The sequence below is a fragment of the Oryctolagus cuniculus genome, chromosome X, assembly GCF_964237555.1.
Source record: "Oryctolagus cuniculus chromosome X, mOryCun1.1, whole genome shotgun sequence".
Taxonomy (NCBI): domain Eukaryota; kingdom Metazoa; phylum Chordata; class Mammalia; order Lagomorpha; family Leporidae; genus Oryctolagus; species Oryctolagus cuniculus.
In genome coordinates, this window is record NC_091453.1 from 52,861,908 (window position 1) to 52,887,272 (window position 25,365).

At 42.7% G+C, this 25,365-nt stretch overlaps 1 protein-coding gene across 1 annotated transcript; it reads left to right on the forward strand.

Annotated features, from left to right (window-relative positions):
* The first annotated feature begins 255 nt into the window (after positions 1-255).
* LOC103351876 (doublesex- and mab-3-related transcription factor C1) lies at positions 256-23,759 on the forward strand. Its single transcript, XM_051827753.2, has 9 exons — positions 256-438; positions 14,596-14,756; positions 16,120-16,344; positions 16,426-16,583; positions 16,901-16,959; positions 17,254-17,390; positions 18,580-18,652; positions 18,811-18,955; positions 19,925-23,759. The coding sequence occupies exons 2-9, from the start codon at positions 14,596-14,598 to the stop codon at positions 20,035-20,037; spliced, it is 1,071 nt and encodes a 356-aa protein (XP_051683713.1). The 5' UTR covers positions 256-438; the 3' UTR covers positions 20,038-23,759.
* The last annotated feature ends 1,606 nt before the right edge of the window (positions 23,760-25,365 follow it).

The window sequence follows — 25,365 nt, forward strand, 5'->3', positions numbered from 1 at the left end:
TGGGACATACACCAGCGACCAGCACAGAACACAACTCAGCCCCCAGAAGACACTTTGGGACAGTGATGGAAATCAGATCACCAGCAGGGGGAACGGATGCTTCTGGGAATGTGTGCTGTGGCAGGAGTGAACATGAGGATCCCCTTCAAGAGACCAGCAAGTCTTCACTGTGCTGAGTGCAAATATGCCTGCCCCAGGTTCCAGCCCCTTCCGCAGCCCCCCTCTTCTCTGTCCCCGCCCCGTCTTCCTCCCTCCTGCAGCCCAGTGCATTGTGCTCACCCAGTGGATACTTTTCTGGCATGTGACCTCCCCTCTGCTCCTGAGTCTCTTACTCCCATCATCCAAACCGTCTTTCTGTTCACCCTCTTGGTCCTCGCAGCAGGCTCCAGCCAGGTTGCTTCTTGCTGCACAGACAAGGCTGAAGTGTTCAGACCGACGGTGAGTTGCCATTTGGTGGAGATGCCACAGACAGGAATGTCCGTGTGGGCACCTCCCCCAATTTGGGTCACAGGTTTATGTCCCTCAAAGGTGTGGGGAGGACTTGGGGTCCTAATGATTCATGAAAGTGAGGAGGGTGAGCGAGGAAGTGGCGTCCAGAGCCCAGACTGACAGCACACCTTTGCATCTCAGAGGGTGGTGTGAGGTCTGTGTGAGGGGCCACATGTGGTGGATGCTGGGCTGGAAGCTTGGGATGTGGAGGTGTGCAGAATGTCGGGGCCAGGGGTGGGAAGGGCCAGGCCTAGGTTTAACTGAGAGCAGAACAGCAGATGTTGAGGGTCCTTGTTTCCCAGCAAGACTCTTTCGAATTCCATCTCGGAAGCTCAGGTTTCAAGCAATGCTGCCAATACGTGACCCTGTGTACCAACCCGATTGTGGGGTCTGCAGCACTGACTTCAAGAAAACTCCCTGTAAACAGCACAGTGCCCTGAAGGGGAAGAGAGGCCGGTGGCCTCGGAGTCTTTTCTTTGGGTTTCAGCTGAGAGTACTGTTGGGAAAGCGTTGCCTGCACAATCCTGAGGACACAGGGCTCATCTCCTCTGTGAGCCCATCCCGCACTCTGCCCTCATGGGGATCCATCGCTACTTCAGCCATTTTGAGGGCAGCAGAAAACACGAGTACAACAGAGAGTGGAGAAGGAAGCTTAGAGGCCTACGGGAGGACTGAGGGCACCTCCCTCCCAGGCTTGGGAGTGGAGCTGGTGAAGACTTGCCAGAGGAGTTAGGCCTGAGGTGAGTGCCGAAAGAAGCCACCGAGAAACGGAGAACAGGGAGAGCATTGCTGCGGAAAGCCCAAGAAGATGCTTTGAGTTTCTGCTTCTGAGAGTGAGGAGGCCAGGTTTTCTGTTCTAGCTGTTAGGAGCAGGACGGCCAGTCGTGAGTTCCTGGGACAGGGTAAGGGAAGTGCCTCCCAGGGATGCTCATCCCGGCTTTTGTGAGAAGGAAAGGTGTATGCTTTTAAAAATGTTGATGACAATGCAATGCTTATGTTTACGTTGGCTTCATGCTTCTTATGTCCTGCCTTGCTTAAGCTCAAGACAAAAATATTTCCTCCTATGTGTTTTGAAGGCTTTAAACCTCTGCAGTTTATCCTTAGATCTTTTATTTATTTTTGAGTGAGCATTGGCATGTAACGTGAGATACTGAGGTTTGATGGCTTTCTTTCCCTCATAGAGAAGCTCTTTTTCCCAGCACCAATAGCTAATTATCCATTAATTAAATGATCTCAGAGTCTTCCCCCCAAACCAGCTTACGCTATTTGTGTAGGAATGTTTCTGAGCTCTCTGTTTTGGTCTTTGGTTCATATATCTGTTCTTATCGTCACGCCACGCTGTCATAGTTACCAGTCAAGGGGCTTGGTGATGTCCATTCGCCATCTTTGTTTTTCTCCAAGTGGCTTTGGCTGTCCTGTGTCTTTTGATTTCTACTTAAATTTGATAAAAGCTTTTCCTTTTAATCATGACTATGATTCTCCTGTAGTCTATAGGAGAATAGACTTCTTGGCCCATCACACATCAGTCTCCACCGTATATCTGCATTTCTTTACTTTTTAGTTTCTCTCAGCAAAGTTTTGTAATTGTCAGCACACATGTAATTCAATATTGCATTTAAATTCTCAATTACTCCTGTAGATTACATTTTGAGTACTCTGTTACCACATTTCAGAGAGACCATATGGTATTTTTCGTTTTGTGACTGGTTTATTTCACTAAGTATAGTGGTTTCTAGTTGCATTCATTTTGTTGCAAATGACAATATTTCATTTATTTTTACTGCTGTGTAGTATTTCATAATGTGTATATACCATAATTTCTTTATCCAGTCATCAGTTGATAAACATCTGGGTTGATTCCATATCTTAGGTGTTGTGAATTTCAGTGAGATCCCCTGTTTTTAGATTTTATTAATTTGAGGATGTTTCCAAGTTACTAATTTTTTGAAATCATGAATGGCTATTTTATGTTATCAGATGACTTTTTCTGTCATCCATCATGGTAACTGTTCTTTTTCATTCCATTTATATAGTGGAATATGTAGCTTGGTTTTTTAATGGTAGAGTGACTGCATCTTTCTATGGTAAGCTGTGCTTGCTAATGGATTATATTTATCATATCTTGTTGTATAAAAATGTCTAAACTTTGATTATGAAGTTTTGTATCTATGTTCATTAGTAATGTTGCACCACAGTATTTTTCTTCTGATGTCTTTAACTATTTATTGAATAAAAATAATGCTGGTCTCACAAAAGGAACCGAAAAATGTTCAGTCTTGTACTTTTTGAAAAAAACTTGGAGGCTTGTTGCTGATTTTTTTTTCTCTAAATGTTTGATATAGTTCACAAGTGAAGTTATCCAGAATTGAATATTTCTTTATGGGAAAATCTTATATTAGTATTCAATTTTTATAACCTCATGATAACATTTTGAAATGATTATCATTTGTCTATATGTAGTTATTAGTTGTCTTTTTTTGGCCAAAGAATCTCCTGGAAGTTTTCTGTTGAAATCATAGATATTCTGCCCTTAGTGTCTTGCCTCCCAGGCATCCATACACCTGCATTCCCCAGGCAGTTTTCATATACCTGGGCACACTCCAGGGCTGTGTTTCAGTCTCAGGATGGAAGCCATTGAAGGAACTTGAGTATGATTCCAACAGAAAATTTCCATTTTAAATGAGAAAATGTCAGATCTACTCTCCCTAGAGTGTAAACTGCACAAGGAAAGAGATCTTGTCTGATTTTCTTGTTCATCAAACTCATGTAGGATTAGTACCTACAAAAGTGCATAAGACATACTCAACAAAGATGCAGAAGTGCCCAGAAAATCATGGACTTGACCTTAACTGTTTCCAATCTCTCTCTCCCCTCCTCCTCCTTCTTCCCTCTGCTCTCTCTGTATGTTTGTTTATTTGTATCCAGAATCTCATTTTATTTTTTAAATAACATCATGTATTTTTGAGGTATACAACATGGAGCTTGGAGTTGTGGTATAGTGGGTAAAGCTGCCACCTGTGATGCTAGTATCCTGCATGGGCACTGGTTTGTGTCCTGACTGTTCCACTTCTGATCCAGCTTCCTGCTCATGGACCTGAGAAAGCAGCAGAGGATGGCCCAAGTGCATAGATCCCTGCACCCATGTGAATAACCTGGAGGAAACTTTAGGCTCTTGGCTTAGGCATGGCTCAGCCTCAGTTGTTGTATCCATTTGGGTAGAGGACCAGTGGACGGAAGACCTCTCTCTCTCTCTGTAACTCTTCCATTCAAATAAGTAAAAATAAATCTTTTAGAAAAAGGTATACAACATGATACTTTTAATATATATATACACACATATATATGTTTGTATATTTTTATATATATAAACATAGTATACCTAAGAGGTACTCTAGCTAAATACATTGATATACTCATATCTATGCGATTGAATTCAGAATAAAAAGGGAATAGAACTGTGTTGCAGCTCTGGGCTTGGTTGTCGGGATACATGGCACTGCCCCAGCCTGGAGAAGCACAGCTCTGAGGCTCACAGGACCACTGACAGGGAATTTTACTTGCATCTTCACCTTCTCCCTAGCATACCCTTCTCTCTCTCTCCCTCTCTCTCCTTATCTCCCTTCTCCATCTGTCCATCTTTCTCACTCTCCTGCATCCGGAGTCTTGGTACATTCTTCATCAGAGCAGTGTGGGGCACAGGTTTGTGTACTCAGAAGTGTTAAGAGCTGCTCAGAGCCCTGTGTACTGGACAGACCCACCTGGTGGGATGAAGTTGTAAGCCCAGTCATAGTGCAAGGTTACAAACACTAAGGGTACAGTGGCTCTGTTCTTGCTGGGGCCAGGGTTGGTGAATGTTTCCTTCCTCCAAAGCATGAGACAAGGCCAGGTTGCTTCTGGTGCTGAATGGAGGAAGAAATGTAATAACACATCTTGGCAGGGAGTTGCAAGGTATAAAGTAAACAAAAATTCATTAACTAAGTAAAGAAAATGGGTCCAGGACCTAAATGTAAGTTGTGACACTATTTTTTTTTAAGTTGTGACACTATTAAACTCCTGGAAGAATACCTGGAGGAATCACTTCAAGACATTGCAATTGACAGTTTTTAATAAGACCTCAAATGCACAGCAAACAAGCGTGAAACGAGACAAATGGGATTATATGAAAGTCAAATGCTTTCTGCACAGCAAGGGAAAAACACAATCAAGATACAACTTACAGAAAGGGAGAAATTTGGCTGCAAACTGTTCAGCTGTCAAGGGGTTATTATTCAGAATCAACAAGGAACTCAAACAACTCAACAGCAAAATAATAACTAATCTGATTAAGAAATGGTCAGGAATGGGTGATGTGAACCTGTGTGTTAAGCCACTGCTTGAGATGCTCACATTTCATATGGGAGTTCCTGTTTTTCTTTCTTTTTCTTTCTTTCTTTCTTTCTTTCTTTCTTTCTTTCTTTCTTTCTTTCTTTCTTTTTTTTTACTTATTTGACAGGTAGAGTTATAGACAGTGAGAGAGAGAGACAGAAAAGTCTTCCTTCCATTGGTTCACTCCCCAAATGGCTACTACGGCCGGCACTGCGCTGATCCGAAGCCAGGAGCCAAGCACTTCTTCCTGGTCTCCCAAGCGGGTGCAGGGACCAAGGACTTGGGCCATCCTCCACGGCACTCCCGGGCCACAGCAGAGAGCTGGACTGGAAGAGGAGCAACTGGAACTAGAACCAGGCGCCCATATGGGATGCCGGCGCTGCAGGCAGAGTATTACCCAAGTGAGCCACGGCGCCGGCCCCAGGAGTTCCTGTTTTAAATCCCAGCTACTCCGCTTCCAATGCAGCTTCCAGCTAATACACTCAGGAAGCAGTAGACGATGGCTCAAGCACTTGAGTCCCTTCCACCCACATAGTAGACTCAGATTGAGGTCCTGAAACCTGATTTCACCTTATCCCAACTCTTGCTATTCTTGCTATTGTATGTATTAGGTTAAGTGAACCAGCTCTCAAAAGATTCTCTCTCTCTCTCTCTCTCTGTGTGTGTGTGTCCCCTAAATAAATCAATCTTTAAAAACGCAATAAATGTTCAATGATCTGAATGAGCATTTCCCAAAACAAGACATACAAATGACAAAGAAGTAGAAAAATGCTCAACATGAATCAACAGAGAAGACAAATCAAAACCACAATGAGATATTTTCTCACCGCATTTAGAGTTATCATTGTAAAAAAGACAAAAATAAAAAGTACCAAAGGATGGTGAGGATGCAGAGAAATGGAAACTCTTACCCACAGTCATTGTGGATGTAAATATGTAGCATGGTTATGGAAAACAGTATGGAAGTTTGTTCAAAAGCAGAACTATCTTAGAATTCCACAATTCCATTACTCAGTAAATATTTAAAGGAAATAAAGTTATTGTGTCAGAGAGACACCTGCATGCCTGTGTTTGTTGAAGCACTATTCACAGTAGCAGAGATAAACAAAATTAACTAAGATGCCCATGGATGGAGGAACAAAGTGTATAGTATGTATATACAATGGAATATTATGGAGGCAGAGAAAAGAATGGAATCCAGTGTATCAAGGCAACATAGAAATCAAACACATGTAGACAACTACTGTATTTTATCTTTTATATATGGAAGGTAAAAATGTTGATCACATAGAAGTAGAGAGTATATAGTAGGGACCACTTGTGGCTGGGAAGAAAAGGTGGAAATGGAGAGAGTTAGAGGGTGGATAATGGGAACCAAAACCTACTCTGAGATGTGGCAGTAGTTTTGGTGTTCTATGGCACAGAGGGCATCCAGAGTCTACAATTAACTAAACTTTTTTTTTAAAAAGGTTTATTTATTTGAAAGGCAGACTTACAGAGAAGCAGGGGCAGAGAGAGACAGAGAAATCTTCTATCGACTGGTTCACTCCCCAAATGGCTGCAGTGGCCTGAGTTGAACCAATCTGAAGCCAAGAGCCAGGAGCTTCTTCCAGGTCTCCCACACTGGTGCAGGGGTTCAAGGATTTGGACTATCTTCCACTGCTTTCTCAGGCCATAGCAGAGAGTTAGATTGGAAGTGGAGCAGTCGGGACTTGAACTGACGTCCATATGGGATTCCGGCACTGCAGGAGGTGGCTTAACCCGCTATGTTACAGCGTGGGCCCCTAAATGTACATTTCAAAATGACTACAGGAGTGGCTGGTGCTGTGGCTCACTTGGCTAATCCTCCACCTGTGGCGCCGGCACCCCAGGTTCTAGTCCCAGTTGGGGCGCCAGTTCTGTCCTAGTTGCTCCTCTTCCAGTCCAGCTCTCTGCTGTGGCCCGGGAAGGCAGTGGAGGATGGCCCAAGTGCTTGGGCCCTGCACCCGCATGGGAGACCAGGAAGAAGCACCTGGCTTCTGGCTTCAGATCGGTGCAGCGCGCCAGCTGTAGCAGCCATTTGGGGAGTGAACCAACAGAAAGGAAGACCTTTCTCTCTCTCTCTCTCTCACTGCCTAACTCTGCCTGTCAAAAAAATGACTACAGGAGAAGTGACTGAAGGTTCTCAACACATAGAACTGGTAATATTTAACACATGGGAGTGCTAACTACTGTGATTTGATCAGCACACATTGTATTCCTGTATTGACTTATGATACTGATTGCCTTAAATAAGGGCAAATGTTATGCATTGATTAAAGATGAACACAGGCAGGTTTTGTAGTGATTTGAGGGATGGACATTAGAGAGGACAAGAGAAAAATGAAACTCAATGTAAAGGATGAGAATGGATTGGGTTGTTGCTTTCCCCAAATTATCAAAACTTTGTTATTGGGACAATTGGAGAAATTTAATTGTGAACTATATAGGCATGTAGTAGTATTACCATATCACTGTTAAAGTTCTCCAAGGTGATAACAATGATGTGGTTGTATAGAATGTGCATGCTAGTATTTAGAGAATAGCATGCTGAAGTGTAGGGGTGAAATGTTTGGAATGGTGCAATGATTAAGCAGTTATTACAAAAAAGTATTTGAGAGATGAAGCAATGGGATCATATGGATCTGGGGAAAAGAATTTTCACTGCATTGTCACTTAGACTTTGTGTGATCTATATGTCAAAAGTTGAGGAAAACCTTGTCCTCAGATATTAGGCACTGAAATAAAATAAGTGGCTGCTGATATTTATTTGAAAATAATGTGTCAGAGGAGATGGAAAAGGATATGTATGAAATGTGTGGCCCTGAGCTGTTAGGGGATGCAGTTGAGAGAACAACTGGAGGTTCTTCACATGATCATCCCTTGTGCAGAAATGCTTAAAGTGTGGTCCCCCAAGCAGCAATGGCATCACCAGGGAAACTTGTTAGAGAAGCAACTTCCAGGGCACTGGCGCTGTAGCATAGTAGGGTAAGCCTTCACCTGAGGTGCTGGGATCCCATGTGGACACCCAATTCATGTCCTGGCTACTCCTCTTCCAATCCAGTTCTCTGCTTATGGCCTGGGAAAGCAATGGAAGATGACCCAAGTGCTTGGGGCCCTGCACCTGCATGGGAGACCCGAAGAAGTTCCTGGCTCCTGGCTTCAGAACCGAGCAGCTCTGGCTGTTGTGGCCATATTGGGAGTGAACCAATGGATGGAAGACTTTTCTCACTGTCTCTTCCTTTCTCTGTCTGTAACTCTACCACTCAAATAAATAAAATCTTTTTTAAAAAAGGCAAACTCTAGTCCCACCCCAGATTGCTATCTGAGACTAGATACAGCACTCCGTAATCTGGGTTGTAACAAGTGCTGTAGCTGATTGTGATGCAAGCTAATGTCTCAGAACTACTGCTTTCATGTAATGAACTGCAGTCGTTCATAAGATTGTTAACACACAGAACATTCACTTGAAATAATGCTCAGTGCAGTTTTTTTGAGAAGTGAGAGCAGGATTTATTTAGAGAGTGAATATACATTCACAAGTAAGTAAGAGCAACCCCACCTGGATAAATACCTGTCACCAGTGGCCTAGAGAATTGTTTATGAGAAGAGAGTTTCGGAGGGGGCCAGAGAGAAGGACCAATAGCAAGGACAAGAAGCCAAGAGGCAAAAATGTTACTCCAATATGTAACAGTCCCTTTTATAGGATAGTATATGGTCCCCTAATTGAATATACACATAGTATGGAATTTGGGTTGGGTTTATTGTGGGTGAGATTTTCTAGCAGTTTCAGAGTACCTTCAGGTGGAGTTTGATTTCCATGTGGCAACTATGGAGTACAATTCTTTTTGAAGAAACTATCTGTGTTTATTTTTATGTCATTTTTCACAGTACAATTTTTAAAATAAAGAAAACACACATCACAGATACTACACTGGCCATTTGTAATAAAATTTTAAGATTGATAATCTATGTTTAAATTTCAGATATAAAAGAGTTATTATTCCCAACACAGACAATGAGACTACGCCATTGACTTTAGAACTGAGACAGTGAAAATCTCAAATAAATCTCACTTATGAACCAAAGATATCAAAGCTACAAATTTGAGCAAACTAAAATTCCCAGTGTAGGAACAATGGAATGCATTATATATAATATACATTTATTCCAGGAGAACAAATCTGGTTCGACTTTAGGAAGTCTAGGAATAAAGACCAGCATGATGGAGGTATGTGGATTACTAATATGTTCTGTTGCTTGTGTAAATACTGATCTTATGTGTATGGTTAAATTTTGAAAACTATGACACATCCTTGAAATGGTTGTACTCTTTTGATTATAAGATAACATTTGATGAAGGTTTGGGAAAGTCAGTATGTGACAGTCCCTATATTCATAGATTGAATATATAGAGTCTTGGCTATTTTCACAAAAGCAAAAATAAGATTCGATATCTATTCATGATTTGTGAAACAAACTTTTGAAGCCAGGAGTTTAAGGGATGATTGCAATCCTGTGAAAAGGAAAAAGGAAAGGGAAGGGAAGGGAAGGGAAGGGAAGGGAAGGGAATGAAGAAGGAAGGGAAAAATAACACAGGGAAACAATTTTAATCTGCTCATGTCGGCAACATTTTATTTGGAATCAGGAACAACCCTGAGAAACCCCCCGTTGCAGTCTCTATTAGACTTTGCACTGAGTGCAACAGGTAGCACAGTAAGAAGACCCTCAGTTGGATTATGTTTTTAACACTGAGAGTTACAGGGGAAAATCCAGAATGCATATAGACAAGTTTTTAAAGATATAATAAAGGGATACCTTGGTTTCTGAGTTGAAGATCATCATGCACTTTTTACTTGTTGAACATTAAGGTTAGTGGTGCAGTATACCTGTGATTATAAAGTAAATTGAAATTGTGTTATTGCAGAAATTAAAGAAAAACAAAGAAAGGAAGGAAGGGGGGTTGAGGGAGGGAGGGAAAGAGGGAAGGAAGTATGGCCATCTTCTTAGAATTGTATATATGAAATACATGAAATCTATTCTCTTTATGTTTATAAAATTAAAAATAATTTAAAAATATGAACAACTACACCTGAACTGATTTATGTGAATCTGCTTTTAACATCTTCAAAATAATTTTTACACTCAGTGAAATGTACAGATTTCACATGTACTACTGAATGGATTTTGGTAACTATGGAAATCTGTTAAATCAGCTCCTAAAACAAGGCATAGGATATTTTAATTATCCTAGAAAGTTCTCTCATGCTCCCTTCCAGTCATTCTCCAGCCCTAAGTAACCATTATTTTAATTTCCATCATTATAAAATTTCAAATTGAACTTCAAACAAATGAAATCCCTTAGGAATTTTTGTATTGGAGATTCATCCTTATTTTTTGTTGTATATATGATTCCTTTTTTTATTGCATAGTATCCCATTACATAAAAAAAACACGATTTCCTTAAACATTTGCCTGCTGATGAATATTTGAGTTGTCTCCATATTTTCCCCTGTTTTTAATTTCTATTTAGCTCCTTACCTTGAGTAGTGGTCTCCAAATATTTTTGTCATATCATTAATTAATTAAATTTGTTTTAGGGCCGGCGCCGTGGCTCAATAGGCTAATCCTCCACCTTGCGGCGCCGGCACACCGGGTTCTAGTCCCGGTCGGGGCGCCGGATTCTGTCCCGGTTGCCCCTCTTCCAGGCCAGCTCTCTGCTATGGCCAAGGAGTGCAGTGGAGGATGGCCCAGGTGCTTGGGCCCTGCACCCCATGGGAAACCAGGAAAAGCACCTGGATCCTGGCTCCTGCCATCGGATCAGCGGGGTGCGCCGGCTGCAGCGGCGGCCATTGGAGGGTGAACCAACGGCAAAGGAAGACCTTTCTCTCTCTGTCTCTCTCTCACTGTCCACTCTGCCTGTCAAAAAAAAAAAAAAAAAAAAAAAAAAAAAAAAAAAAAAAAAAAAAAAATTTGTTTTATATATATGTAAAATATTATCATGAACCAATGTCTCAAGGCACACTATATATTTAGAATAAAATGTATTGGGTGGTTATTTAGTGGATGGATGTTCATATTTTAACAGTTTTATTTATATTTTAATTTTTGTTGATTTCCTGTCATATCTGACTGATGTTTCATTAATTCTGAAAACTGTGCCTGATATTCAAAATCAATGTGGCCATTGAGGTTTTCATACTAGGATTAACAATAATATAAGCTCTGGCTATTTTTCTTTTAATGGTACATTACTAGTATATCTTCACACCTTTGTTTAATTGAAGGGACTATTGTAAACTACTGACTCATTTTATATAGATTTAATTAGTTGAGAATGAACAATAATATTTGTAAATTAACTTGACTAAAATTGAGTAATGAAATCTATAAACACTTTCTGGTGCAAATGTAGACTGACATATACCAACAAAAATGAAAGAAAATGCAAAAAATAAAGATATAATAGAGGATTTTATGGTGGCTGAGTTGCATGCAGATCATCATGCACTTGAAAAATCCAAATGCATTGCAAATAATCAGATCCACAAAATTGACATTGTAAAGCAAATATTAAATAAAAGAGCAGTGACATTCTAAGTATCATGGGAAAATGCAATAAATGTTATGCATTATGTGAATTTGTTAGAGTCGACCGCCTGAAAAACGTCACCAAGAGACACGTCTCTTATGCAAACAGCAAGGGGAAGCTTTATTGATTATCCAGCATGCTGGGGCTGTCTGATCATACATGAGCAGAGCAGCCCCGAATAACCAAAGGTTAGGGTTTATAAAGGCAAAAACCGCAAAACCGGGAAGGGGGGAATACACGGTTGCTATGCACGGTTGCTATACACAGTTGCTAAGATCAAAAGAGAGTACATAAAATCAAAAGAGAATATATGGTTACTGGGGTCAACATAACCTAAAACCTAAGTGAAATTAATATTCATCATAATCTTGACAATACCAGTTACAATCTTACAATTAGCAATTAGGACTTGACATTAATGTAAGACACAGACAAATCACATCTTCATTATTAGCCCAGGTAACCCAGGTGCAACCTTTCTACTTTTAAGCTTGAGCAATCATGCTAGGGGTTTTTGTGCTCTGCCAAGGGTGATGTAGTACACTGCTATTGTCTGAATATTTGAGATCATAGTTTCAGACCAGAGTCTCACGGTGGGGGGGGGGTTCCAGAATGGAGTCTCAAGTGCTCCAAAATGGAGTCCCTACTGTCAAGGTGCTACTTTACTTTGTCTTATTTTCACAGCTGTACCAGGAAGGTTTAAACCTGTAAGCTTAAGCTTAACTTTTTACACCTGCACATATACAATTTTAACTCTTCAAATTCTTGATTCTTTATATATCCTATATATGAATCCTTTATCAGTTGCATAGTTTGCAAACATTTTCTTCCATTTTGTCTGTTGCCTCTCCTCTTGTTGAGTATTTCCTTTGCAATGCAGAAGCTTCTTAACTTGATGTAGTCTCATTTGTCTACTTTTGCCATTATTGCCTGTGTTTCAGTGGTCTTTGCCTCTGCTAATGCCTTGCAGAGTTTCCCTGCTGTTTTCCTCTAGTAATTTGATGGGATTAGGTTGTAGATTTATGTCCTTGATTCATTGTGAGTTAATTTTTGTATATGTAAGATAAGGCTTTTGTTTTATACTTCTGCACATGTAGATCCAATTTTCTCAGCACAATTTTTTTTAAATTTATTTAACAGAGTAAGACAGAGAGAGAGAGAGAGAGAGAGAGAGAGAGAGGAAGGTCTTCCTTCCATTGGTTCACCCCCCAAATGGCCACAATGGGTAGAGCTATGCCGATCCAAAGCCAGGAGCCAGGTGCTTCCTCCCAGTCTCCCATGTGAGTGCAGGGGCCCAGGCACTTGGGCCATCCTCCACTGCCTTTCTGGGCCACAGCAGAGAGCTGGACTCGAAGAGGAGCAACTGGGACTAGAACCAGTGCCCATATGGGATGCCAGTGCTGCAGGCAGAGGATTAACCAAGTGAGCCACGGCACTGGTCCTACAATTTGTTGAAAAGACTGTTCTTCCTCTAGTGATGGATTTTAGCTTTTTTGTTAGAGATTAGTTGGTTATAGCTGTGTGGATTAATTTCTGAGGTTTCTATTCTATTCCATTTGTCTACATGTCTGTTATTGTGCCAGTACCAGGTTGTTTTGATTATAACTGCCCTGTAAAAAATGGGCAATGGACATGAATAGGCATTTTTCAAAGGCTGAAATATAAATGGCCAACAGACGCATGAAAAAATGCTCAGAGATCACTAGCTATCAGAGAAATGCAATAAGGTTTCACCTCACTCAAGTTAGAATGATTATCATCCCCCAAATAAAAAAAATAATATATGCTTGCCAGGATGTGGGGAAAAAGATACCCTAATACACTGTTGGTGGGAATGTAAACTAGTACAACCATTATGGAAGACAGTATAGAGATTCCTCAGAAATCTGAAAATAGATCTACCATATGACCCAGCCATCAGACTCCTGGCAATTTACCCAAATGAAATAAAATCAGCATATGAAAGAGGTATCCCCATGTTGCAGCTCAATTCACGATAGTTAAGATATGGAATCCACCCAGAGGCCCATTGGCTGATGATTGCATAAAGAAAACGTGGTATACACTACAGTATAGAATCCTATTGAGCCATAAAAAAGAATGAAATGCTGTCTTTGGTAACAAAATGAATCTAACTGTTATTCATTATGCTTAATGAAATAAGTCCAAAAAGCCAGTCCAAAAAAGACAAATACATGTTTTCTGATAGGAGATTGCTAAGGTGGAATACAAAAATGTACAGGGATGAAATGGACATCTTGTGATTTGATTGTTGTTTTTGGCCCTTTTTATATTCCTGTGGAACTGTGTTCTTTCTATTTTCTGCTTCTTGAATGTTATGGTTAGTGGTACATTAAACCTGTGGTTATGGAATGGATTTAAATCATGTTTTTGCAAAAATTGAAGAAAAAGGAAAGGAAGGAAGGAGGGGAGAAAGGAAGGAAGGAAGGAAAAAGGGAGGAAGTATAGTTATCTTAAAATTGTACCTATAAAATACATTAAAATATATTCTCTTTATACTAATAAAAATTTTAGTGTATGTGCTGCTGAAACGAGCACAGTAATAAAAATTTAAAAAGATGTCAGTTAATCCAAATGGAAAGATTAAGACTGTGAAGACCCACAAAAAAAGAGAGATATTTCCAGTCTGTGGTCCTGAAGGCTGGCTATCTTACCAAGAGCCAGTTGCCAGCAATCTGGTACATAGATTCCGAGAAAACACACCCAGAATTCATGGCAATTGGTATTTCAGGGAACTTGACATGCAGACCCTAGCGGGTGTGTGTATGGGCGGGAGGCAGGGCAAAAGGCAAAGAATTGTGATGATGAGATAGGCGATGATCAGGAAGTCATAGAAACTGTATATACTAGACATTAAGAGAGTGAGATTTTGGCATATTGTGCCTGAGGAACAGGCACATCCATGTGTACAACAGAGCAGGGAGCTCAAAATGCGAGAGTCACAACTATGTATCCAGACGTCGATGACATCGACAAATTTCCTGTCAGGGACAGAATCTTCCCTAAGTGAGAAGCTCCACCAAGGAATATGGGCGGACGCAAGAACACGTGCTGTTTAAATGAAAATTAGTGAAGGAATTTAACATGATTTCCACATGCATTCACTCAAGATGGTTCACAGCCGAAGACGGGAGCGTAACCTGGGCAAGAAAGGTGCCTCAAGAGCTGCTGGTGGGACCAGTAGAGGTCACGTGGTGCCAAAGGGCGTGGCCCGGCAGTTCGTGTGCAGCGCCGGATCTGGAAGCTCATTGGTCGCCAGCCACTGGGTGGGGTGAGACTATACTCAAAGCTTATTGGTCCGTGTGGGAAGCGCGGGAAGGGGAGCTAGAGGGAGCCAGAGGGCGCGTCAACCAGGAACGAATTACCTCAGGACTTTTGTCCCACCTGACTAACTCTAAGCTGTTTGATTCTGGGTAACCGCAGGAGGGCGTCAGGAATTTGACCCACCTTCCCCATGCCTATTTCTCCCTCCGTTCCTGTTGCTCTGAACCCCTAATACTTTCCCTGTATTCATCTAGGCGGGGTCCCTCTCACGGTCCTGAGAGCCAACCCCACTCATATCGTCATGAGTAACCCCTTCTGGGAGGACCCTTTTCCCCAGTACCTTGTTGATAGCTCTGTGTCCATGGCTATGGTTCTGAGGTTGGGAGAAGGGAAAGATTGTGCTCCTTGAGGACATGGGGTGGGGCGGGTGGTGGGAGCCAGCAGTGAAAGCTCCATTTCTCATGCGCAGATAGGAGTATAGAAGAGAGTAGGAAGGCTGTGGAGACAGCACATGGGCTTGTGTGAGAGCAGAGAGGATGTGTGGGTCCAAGAGGAAAACTGGCGTGCTGAGGAGATAGATGCCTAGTGGCAATGACAGCGTCTGGCTCCTTTGTCAACGCAAGTAATACCTGTTGAGTGGGGAAATACATGGAGTGACTGAGGGGATGAAAGATGATAGTAATAATGGAAATAGGACCAGGGATCCTTGAGTACAGTAAGAAATTCTGGGGTGTTAGAGGGTAAGTAGTTTAAAGGGGGAGCAAGTGAATAATTAAGATTAATCTGGAGTTCAAGAAAAAATCAAAATGATTGGTGGGGGGAAGGTGAATACAGGACATACTTGAGACTATAACAGAATCCAGCTCAAGGGGCATAAACCCATTTGTGGGGAGTATATGAATGCAGGAGCTTAGGAAGACCATTGTCGAGGTGGATGTCAGGAAGGGTCATTGAATTTGGCAGCAGAATACAGGGAGATCCATCAGAAGAGGTGGTGATGGAGAGTAGTGATTGTTGAAGGAGGCTAGGAGTGCATATGTGTGCCCAAAAGGGAAATTCATTTATGGTGGGTTAAGAAGAGTAAGGAGGACAAAGAACAGATCACATATGTATATTGGACCCATGCCAAGAGGTTCAGGAGAGGAGTGTATGAATGAGTGGAGATCTCTGGGAAGCAGGCTTCAGGAGCAAGGGGATTAGGGAGAAAGTTGCACAAAGCCATGGGAGAAAAAGGGAGGGGGAGCTCAGATAGGAGTGGTGAGCAGGAGGATGTAGAATCCAGCCATCTTGGACAGGGTTTTAGAAAGGCAGAGGAAGAACAGTGGGGGTAGACATCATGTGGCCATTCTGACCTCTGCTCCTGACCCTAGAAACATGGAACCCCAAGAAATATCTGCTGTGCCCAGCTGCCCCTCCAACTTCAAAAGCACCACAGTGCGTGAGACTGGAACCCCATGTGGGCTTGAACGTGGCCCCAGAAGAGCTGTAGGTCTCTGTGACCGCTGTTACAACCATGGCATCACTACCCAAATCATGGGCCAGGAGCATAACTGCCACTTCCAGGCCTGCCAGTGTCACAATTGTGTCATCATCTCGTGAGTATGGTGTCTGATAAGGGGAGGGGTCAAGTTTCTTCTAAATGCGACTAATCTTAGATCTTCAATCTCTTACTTTAGGGAACCCTGCAAGGTCTTGCCTACTATGACTACCCGGAAGAGAGAGCAGGGGACACAGATAAAGAAACACCAGGCTCTAGGGCTGATGAAGAATACGGCTATTGCTCCTAGGGCTCCCCTCTATGTCAAGAATATGGCCACAGGAGCAGGAGTCAATAGTGAGTGTCTGGTGAAGAAATGGGTCTGAGTTAGGGTGGAAGAAACATGAATAGTTCTGTCACTAGTCCAGTTACTGAACTGTGGAGAGTCCTTGGGCAATTTACTGGTTGGCTCTTAGCTTGCCCAAGAATAAACAGTCAACAGTGTTTCCAACGAAGTGTTTGTAGGAAGGAAAGATGTGGGGATCTGGTGGCGGGGGGGAGGAGGTCCACTTGGAGATGAGAACTCAATTTGGAGCTGTGATAGAGAGAAGTGGGGTCGATGGGGTGAGGGGTGTAAGGGGAGGCTCACCAAAGTGGTCTCTTGTCTTTCACAGCTGGGAAGGTGAACATCATGCCCCAGCCACAGGCCTACCCTTGCTACATCCCCAATCTGGTAAGCAGAGTCTGTTCCCAGTTGGGGAGGCTCCCATTCATCCACTGCCTGCACCCTTTTCACTGTGTTCCAAAGACATGGGTTCCACCTCCAACCCTACCGCATCCTATCCTTGTGACCATGGGCAAAACTGCTTCTTTCAAGGGCCCAATTTCCCCTGTTGCAAAAGGCAAGATCTTGAAGGTCTTCAGAGCTCTGAGGTCATGGGTCTTGTATTTATCCCCAAACATGCACACTCCTCCTGTCATGGCCAACCCCACACCTGACTGCAGCTTATGCTTTATAACCCTACAGGGGACACCCCCAAGTGTGTTTCTGTTCAGCCAGACCCCAGAACCTACATTTCTGCCTTGCACTCCAGTGATCACGGAGCCTCAACTGGTATTTGCTATTTCTGGACAGCCCCAAGGGGCCCCTATGTTGCCTGCCACGTGAGTAGAGTACCAGTCACTAGCTGGTTGTGTGTTTTTTTTTTAAAGATTCATTTATTTATTTGAAAATCTGAGTTACACAGAGAGAGGAGAGGCAGAGAGAGAGAGGTCTTCCATCTGCTGGTTCACTCCCCAATTGGCTACAATGGCCAGAGCTGTGCCGATTTGAAGCCAGGAGCCATGAGCTTCTTCCTAGTCTCTCACGTGGGTACAGGGGCCCAAGGACTTGAGCCATCTTGTACTGCTTTCCCAGGCCATAGCAGAGAGCTGGACAGGAAGTGGAGCAGCCAAGTCTCGAACCGGCACCCATATGGGATGCCGGCGCTTCAGGCGAGGGTGTTAACATGTTGCACCATAGCACCAGCTCCAGAGCTGGTTGTGTTTTATGCTGTCATTATCCCAACGTTGTGCTTGGTGCCACAGGTTAGGAGGAAGCAGAGGAGGAAAATCAAAAGAAGGAAGAAAAATAAGAGGTGAAGGTCAAAGAGAAGGTGGAATCTGAGACTAACTTGCAAAAACAGGCCTTCCCCAGCTTTATCTTTACGTATTTGTGTGACCTTGAGCCAGAAACTTTATGTGTCCCAGCCTCTGTTTCCCAACCTGTGTTCTGGGGACAATAATTTTATACATAGGGCATTGAAAAGAGGACTAGCAAAGGCCTGTTGTATAGTTGACTTTCAGCAATCAGAGAAATTGTTCCACATGAATCACATGGACAGACTAGAAGGCCCATGCTGTAAAGACATATCATGATGGGGTGAGCCATTGAAGGCATTGGGAAACCCTGGGGCATTTTATCAATATTTATTTGGGTGAGGCAAGCTTCTCCTTCAAGGTCCATGGGTATCAGGCAACATGGAGATGAGAACCAGTCCTTGAATAGGGATGACAATAACATCTCTCCAAGGGCTTTGCAAATTAAAACATGGCCACCTGTGCTTTCCCATCATCTTCCCTGAGGGCCATAGGGAGAAAGGCTGGCAGCAGTTAGAGTCTCAGGATACATATGCAAAAGAGGTGTGGAACCATAAACAGATGGAACAGGAAGAGAGACTTGCTCAAGCCACAACAATATGGTCCCATGGGCCTTTGGATTGCAGACAAGAAACTCTGCCCCACTTTCTGTGTACTGATGCTATGTGTCTGCCAGAGGGTTTAATCCCCTGGCCTCTCCTCTCCTTGTTTGCAGATGCTCAAGACTGATCCTTCAGCCTTGTGCCACCCTTGACCCTCGTCTACTGCAGCCACAGGTTCTGGGGAAGGTGTGGGGTCCAGAAACCTGGTGTGGGCTGAGCTTACGTGACGTGGGCAGGAGCAGGTTGGGGGGTGGTTGAAGGGAATATGGGTGTGAAGGGACACTTGTCTCATTGGGAGGAGGTGTGGCTTTCCAGCACTGTTCTCTGATGGCCTTTCTTTCCAGGTCCAGAAAGGCTCTGAGCAAGATGTGGTTGCTGCCTCCGAGTGTCAGCGGAAGCTGGAGGCTGCTGAGGCACTGTTGGCTCTGAAATACTCTCGCCCAGTGCCAACTGACTCCACCACTCTGGCCCAGCCCTGTGGCCCTCCAGGTAGCAGGCCCTTGAAAGGGCACCCCAAAGGTGGGGATAGTTGGGAGAGAGCAATAGGTGGGTTGAGGTGAGCAGGAATCAGCAGTTTCTAACTGGGAAATCAGGTTCAGTGGGTTGACTTTCCTTGGTTCTGGGTATATGGCTCCTCAGTGTGATCCCTGATATGGTACCTGAGCGTTGCCCAGTGGACTTTGAGAATGTCAAGCTTTGTGTTCTGTGATGCGTTCTGTGTCCTGAAGTCAAGCAACAAGGAAACTGAGCCTCTGAGAGAGGCAGGTACTTGCTCTATTACATGTGCATAACAAGTGGGAGAACCAGGTTCTTGATCTCAGTGCAGTGCTCTGTCCTCAGACAACTGTGGTCTGCTGTCGCCAGGGCAGGACACAGGAAAGTGCAAAGAGCTTGATCTAGAAGTCCTTTTACCTGGCTTCTGCATCTTTTGTCCAGTCTCGATGTGGAGCTTGGCTGCCTTCCCACACTGTGTTGTGCAACAAAACCTCAATGATTTTTCCAAAGAAGATGGGTTGTAGGAGCTCTGAGTGGGAGAAACACCTGGTGAGGCTAAGGAGCAGGGCTGTGTCCCCTCACATGAGCCTGGTGGATGGGGCCCAGTGTGTGAGTGAAGCAACAGGTCTGAAGAAACTGCTGGAAAGGAAGGGAACAGTCCACACAGGTTACCAATCAAGGAGTGGGATGCCCGACCAGCAAGTGCACGTGCTGAGGAGCCAGGGATTGTTTTCAAGTTAGGGAGAGGCATATTCCAACACCCAAGGCTTAGCAAAAAGACATGGTATCTATCTTTGGAGGGTTTAGGTAGACGACTGAGATGATGGAAATAGAGGTAAAGAGTTCCAAGGCTTGTGCAATCATTGCAGTGAAAAATCTGTGAGGGGCCTGGAAAACACACAGGGGAAATCTGGCAGGGTTATGGATGTGACCTGGTTCTGAATCTGTCCTTTCTGTCTTCAGCTCCTGCTGGAGATAAAACACACCAGACTCCTGGTTCTGCTCTGCACCCCAGGCCTACTACCTCCATCTCACTGCCTATTGGATATATAGGTTGCATCTCTCTCTTGAGATAAGAGCCCAGAGGACAGCACATGTCTAAGGCACTGCTTATTTGATATCCTGTTTCTGAGTTACAGAATGGTTAGAGTTAACTGCTGAATTTTTAGAGCAGTAGGATGTTTTATAAGTTTGCAGACCCTTTTTATTATGTGATGCAATTCCCTGGTTGAGATTGAACACTCTTACTCCTTTAGATACTTGAATTCATTTTTGTTTCTTATTAACAATAGAAACGTTTACCCTAAAAAGATAAATATGTTATTGGAGTTCACAATGAATTTGTATGTAAGCCTGTTTATTTTTCTTGTAAGTGGGGACATACCCTGTTTAATCACATCTGTATTCATTCATGCATAAACATTATTCTGCCTTTATGCCTATTTTTTGTATGTGTGCAGATAATAAACTCTTGTTGTAAGGCATGGAAAGTATGGGTCTTTGTTACTGCACCAGAAAAGAGATGATTCTGACTGTTACACACTTGTTCAACCCATGATTCACAATGAGTATCACCTTCCCCAATAAGTGGAATTTCTTAACAAGGCAAGATAAGAAGGTGATAGAGTAAAAAGTTGGGGCATTTATTCACTGAGCAATCGACAGACTTGTCCTACTGGTGTAGCTTGTTTCTAGTTGTCCAGAGGGCTGGGGGAATGGCAATGATCACAGGATTAAGCAGATCATGTTTAAGCAGGTCCTACTTGATATGGACAACTCCTAGTACATGTTGTCCTTAAAACGGCAGCTACTGCTCTGCTCAAGCCATTTGCTGTCATGGAGTAATGTGGGAACATTTTTAACAATGCGGATTTGACAAGAGAATAAGGAATTCTAGATTTTTATGTAAATTTACTCAATTTGTCAGTGTTAGGAAAATGGCACAGTGTTATCTATGGCGCAATCTACACCCTAGCACTATCTTAGGCTCTAGCCCCTGCTGCCATTGCTAGAAGCCAGGTGGCCAAATGGCCCAACCACCGATGTCAAGCTCCACCCCCATCCTAATGGGATTCACTGCTTCTGCTTCCCTGCCCGCCCTCTGACAAAGTTTTAAAAGGACCTGTTCCTGAACATGTGGCTCTCTCGGCTCCTCTCATCTTCTCTCCTCTCTTGCTCCCCTCTCTCGCTCGTCTTCTCTTCTCTCTCCTCCTCTCTTCTCGTCTTCTCTTCTCTCTCATCTCCTCTCTCTTGCTCTCTCTCCCTTTCTCCTTTCCTCTTCTCTCTCTCTCTCTTACTTTCTCTTTCTCCTTCTTTTCCCCTTCCCTCCAGCCTGCTGGGTTTTCTCCAATAAAACCTTTCCCTTACTCTGGTGTTTGGTGTGTTTTGTGGCCACCTTACATTGATGCCGAAACCCAGGACCTTACAGTCAGTGTTGGCAGAGGTTTCTTCTTTCGGCGCTGTATGTGAATGAAAGCTAACAGTATAAACCATCTCTGGCTAATGGCATGCTGGTTTAATTCAGGTCCAAAGTGAATTGTCCGATAGGGTCACTGGGACGATTCAGGACAACAAGAATCAAAGAGGGAGAGTGAGATCCACCCAGCTCCTACTTTGAATCACTCATGCAGTAAGAGGAAGTGTTGCTGTCTTTGATATAGTCTATGCCCACTCTATGCTAAGCACACATAGCCTCACAACACCCCCTGTGAACTATGGCTCATTCTTGCCATTCTAACTATAGGGAAGCACACTCAAAGAGTGAAAGTCACTTTCATTCATGGTTTCAGGAAAGCTTTTTGTCCAAGATCAGGAAAAATTCCTTTGTCTTTGCCATCCACTAATCAGCTATTAATAATTTTGCAGAATAAATTATAAAATGTTCAAACCTCAAGGCAGCAGACAAAAATCAGGAGATTTTTTCCCCCAAGGTTTGTGGGTCCTTTATTTCCTCTTAATCCTATGGATTTGTAATAATCATTCAGACCTTCCAGACCTATTCTTCTCAGTCTTCTGTTGGAGTTCTAAACATGCAAAGCAATAGAAACTTCCACCAGACAGCCAAAAAGCTCAATTGGAAACACGTGGGCATGCACTCATTCCTACAATGTAGCCCCTCTTCTACCTTCCCTCTCTCTCTCTTTATCCAAGATGATTGATGGTGATTATATCAAATTGCAACTTAAGCAGTCAGAGTTCTTATATCTTGTATCTGATGACAGAATTGCATAAACACAAATCACTCAGGACATGGAGCAAGGCTGAAGTCCAACTCACACTTTCCTTCTTTCCCCTGATTAGGTACCTTAATATAAGATCCCAAAACTGCCCCTCTTCCAGCAATACACAAACAAGTCCACATGATCTGAGGGAAAGGAACTAGGGACCTGGCAAAGAACTAAGACCCTGGTACAAAATTGTCTTGCAAATATTTGGGTGAATGAAGATGTGTATTTTGGTGAAAGGATGTGACATGAAATGAGAAAGCACAAAAGAAACAAAGTGATGCAGGTTGGGAAGAGAGAGAGGCCCTTTTCTCTGTTTCTTTTTGTTTGTAGGAGACCAAATATCTCCCTGCAGGGCTTTTCAGACTTGCCACTAGCAGCACACACACACACACACACACACTCACAGAGAGAGAGAGAGAGAGAGAGAGAGAGATTTATGTCACTTTTTAAGTAATCTGTAAATGGAATATTTTGGGGTTTGAAGACATGTTTTTAAATATTTTTTGCTTACTTCATGTTGCAGTATACTACTCCACTTCACAGATTTAAGAGCTACCCATACAGAGCACTTTGGGTCATGTCTTGACTCTCTCATGTTATGGAATGATATCAGTTCAATCAGTGCATATCCAACAAATTAGATCGCAGGCAGAGTGAATGAATTTCCAGCAGCAGTGTGAAGGAAAAGGCTTTAAAACACCATACTAGGATAACGGATGCAGGGGGAAATGCTGTAAGTTCTCACATTTGCACTCTTAAAATACCAAAGTGATGTCAATGATCACAGAGTTGGGGAGCCAGCTTTGTGGCACAGTAGGTTAAGACACTGCTTGCAATGCCCAGCACTGCCTCTGTGAGAGCCAGTTTGAGTTCTGGCTACTCAAATTTCAGTGCACCTCTGAGCTGATATGCCTGAGTTAGCAGGGAGGATGGCCCAAGTACTTGAGCCCCTGCTACACATGTAGGAAACCCAAGATGATGCTTCCAGCTCCTGGCTTTGGCCTGTTACAGCCCTGGACATTGCGCCCTCTGAGGGGTGAACCAGAGGATGGAAGATCTATATCTATCTCCATCTCTATCTTTCAGTCTCACTCTCATTCTCTCTGTTATTCTGCCTCTCAAATAAATAAATAAAAAAAATAAATCTATAAAATAAAATGGATGTAGACATTAAGAAGTGACTATTTCCACCATTTAGGTACAATAATATCAACCTCAGGAGCACATATAATTGTAAAATGTAGTAAAATGATTAGGGATTGAGGCATATGAAGCATGTGTCACATGTGTTTTCAATACAATAGATGTGACTGCTAGTTGACAGAACTTAGTTTTTATTTTTTTATTTTTTAACTTTTATTTAATGAATATAAATTTCCAAAGTACAGCTTATGGATTACAATGGCTTTCCCCCCATAACTTCCCTCCTACCCACAACCCTCCCCTTTCCCGCTCCCTCTCCCCTTCCATTCACATCAAGATTCATTTTCAATTCTCTTTATATACAGAAGATCAGTTTAGCATATATTAAGTAAAGATTTCAACAGTTCGCACCCACATAGAAACACAGAGTGAAAAATACTGTTTGGGTACTAGTTATAGCATTAAATCACAATGTACAGCAATTTAAGGACAGAGATCCTACATGAGGAGCAAGTGCACAGTGACTCCTGTTGTTGACTTAACAAATTGACACTGTTGTTTATGGCATCAGTAATCACCCTAGGCTCTTGTCATGAGCTGCCAAGGCTATGGAAGCCTTTTGAGTTCACCGACTCTGATCATATTTAGGCAAGGTTGTAGTCAGAGTGGAAGTTCTCTCCTCCCTTCAGAGAAAGGGACCTCCTTCTCTGATGACCTAGAACTTAGTTTTTAATAATGTCTCTATTCAAGCCCTGATTCTCAGGACTCCTATAAACTTAACAGTCAGCTCTGGTGTTCCAGTAACAGCCAGCTCCAGAACTCCCTGCTTTCAATCTGCTCAGAGAGACTCCTCTTTCATTGTAGGTCTTATTAACTGTTCTGGGCCATAAAGACCTGCTACAGCTAGTTTCTATCCAAGAATAGCCTACTATTGGTGGAAATGTATAATTTCTTACTAACAAATGTAAAGATCTGGCACAAATATTGATCAGAAGGAAAGTCAAAAATATTTGAAAATCTCCAGTAGAAGAAAGATACAGGAGCAGGTACAGTTACAAGAAAGTTATAATTTTGTATATTAGAATTTGAAGGCAAAATCTGAAACTGTAAACTACAAATCTATGTTAATGGGTGTATAATATGTAAGGAAATAAACTGCAACCTCAATGGTTGTATGGGGCTGGAGCTATTAATTGGTAGACTTTTGCTATGGAATGCAAGTGTTTGTTATCGGTTTCAAAGAGAATGCCACAAGAATGTGTTTATCCAATGGATTTGCTAGTACAAATTAATATTGCTGCAGATTACATGTTAATGAAAATGAGAAGGGAAGAAATGCTGATTACTGGAAACACTGGTCATGGCAGGTGCAAGTGTGGAGTGATGAACAAGGGGTGAAACGTGAAGCAGAGAGAGAAAATAAATCAAACTTGGTATCAATCATCAATTCTCTCATACAATGCTTAAACATTTACATGAATGTTTAGGAATCAAGACCAGCTGTACCCATGACACCTGACATGTAGCTGAGTTCCCCTTGTTTCACATGTTTCAAGATACTGGTCTTGTCAGTCTGTGTCACTGTGATTTTAATTTGCTTTTATCTCCTTTATCATACATGCAGAGGGGTAGGATGGGTTACACTCATAGTTATTTGGATATTTTGTTTTGCTAGTTTCCCAATCATGCCAATAATGTCTCTCACTTTGGTGTGTGGGAACACTTCAAACAATCTAATATGCTTCCTTTTCCTGTTATAGGAGTGTAACTATTTGAGAGAATCCTTTAAGTGCAACTGAAGCTGGAGAGATACTTGTGGAAAGACAATGGGTGAGAACTTGTGCTGGCAGTATTGCCTTGTGTCTGGGAGATGGGAAATACAAACCGATGCTCATTACAAGCAGGATTTGAGGTGAATGATGACTGCTAGCATCTAGGTCAGCTGCGGAGGTGTTCCTCTTAACGGATTGTGGGGTGTGTGTGTGTGTTTGAGAGAGGGAGGGTAGAGAGAGAGGCTTGGAGTGTCTACAAGTG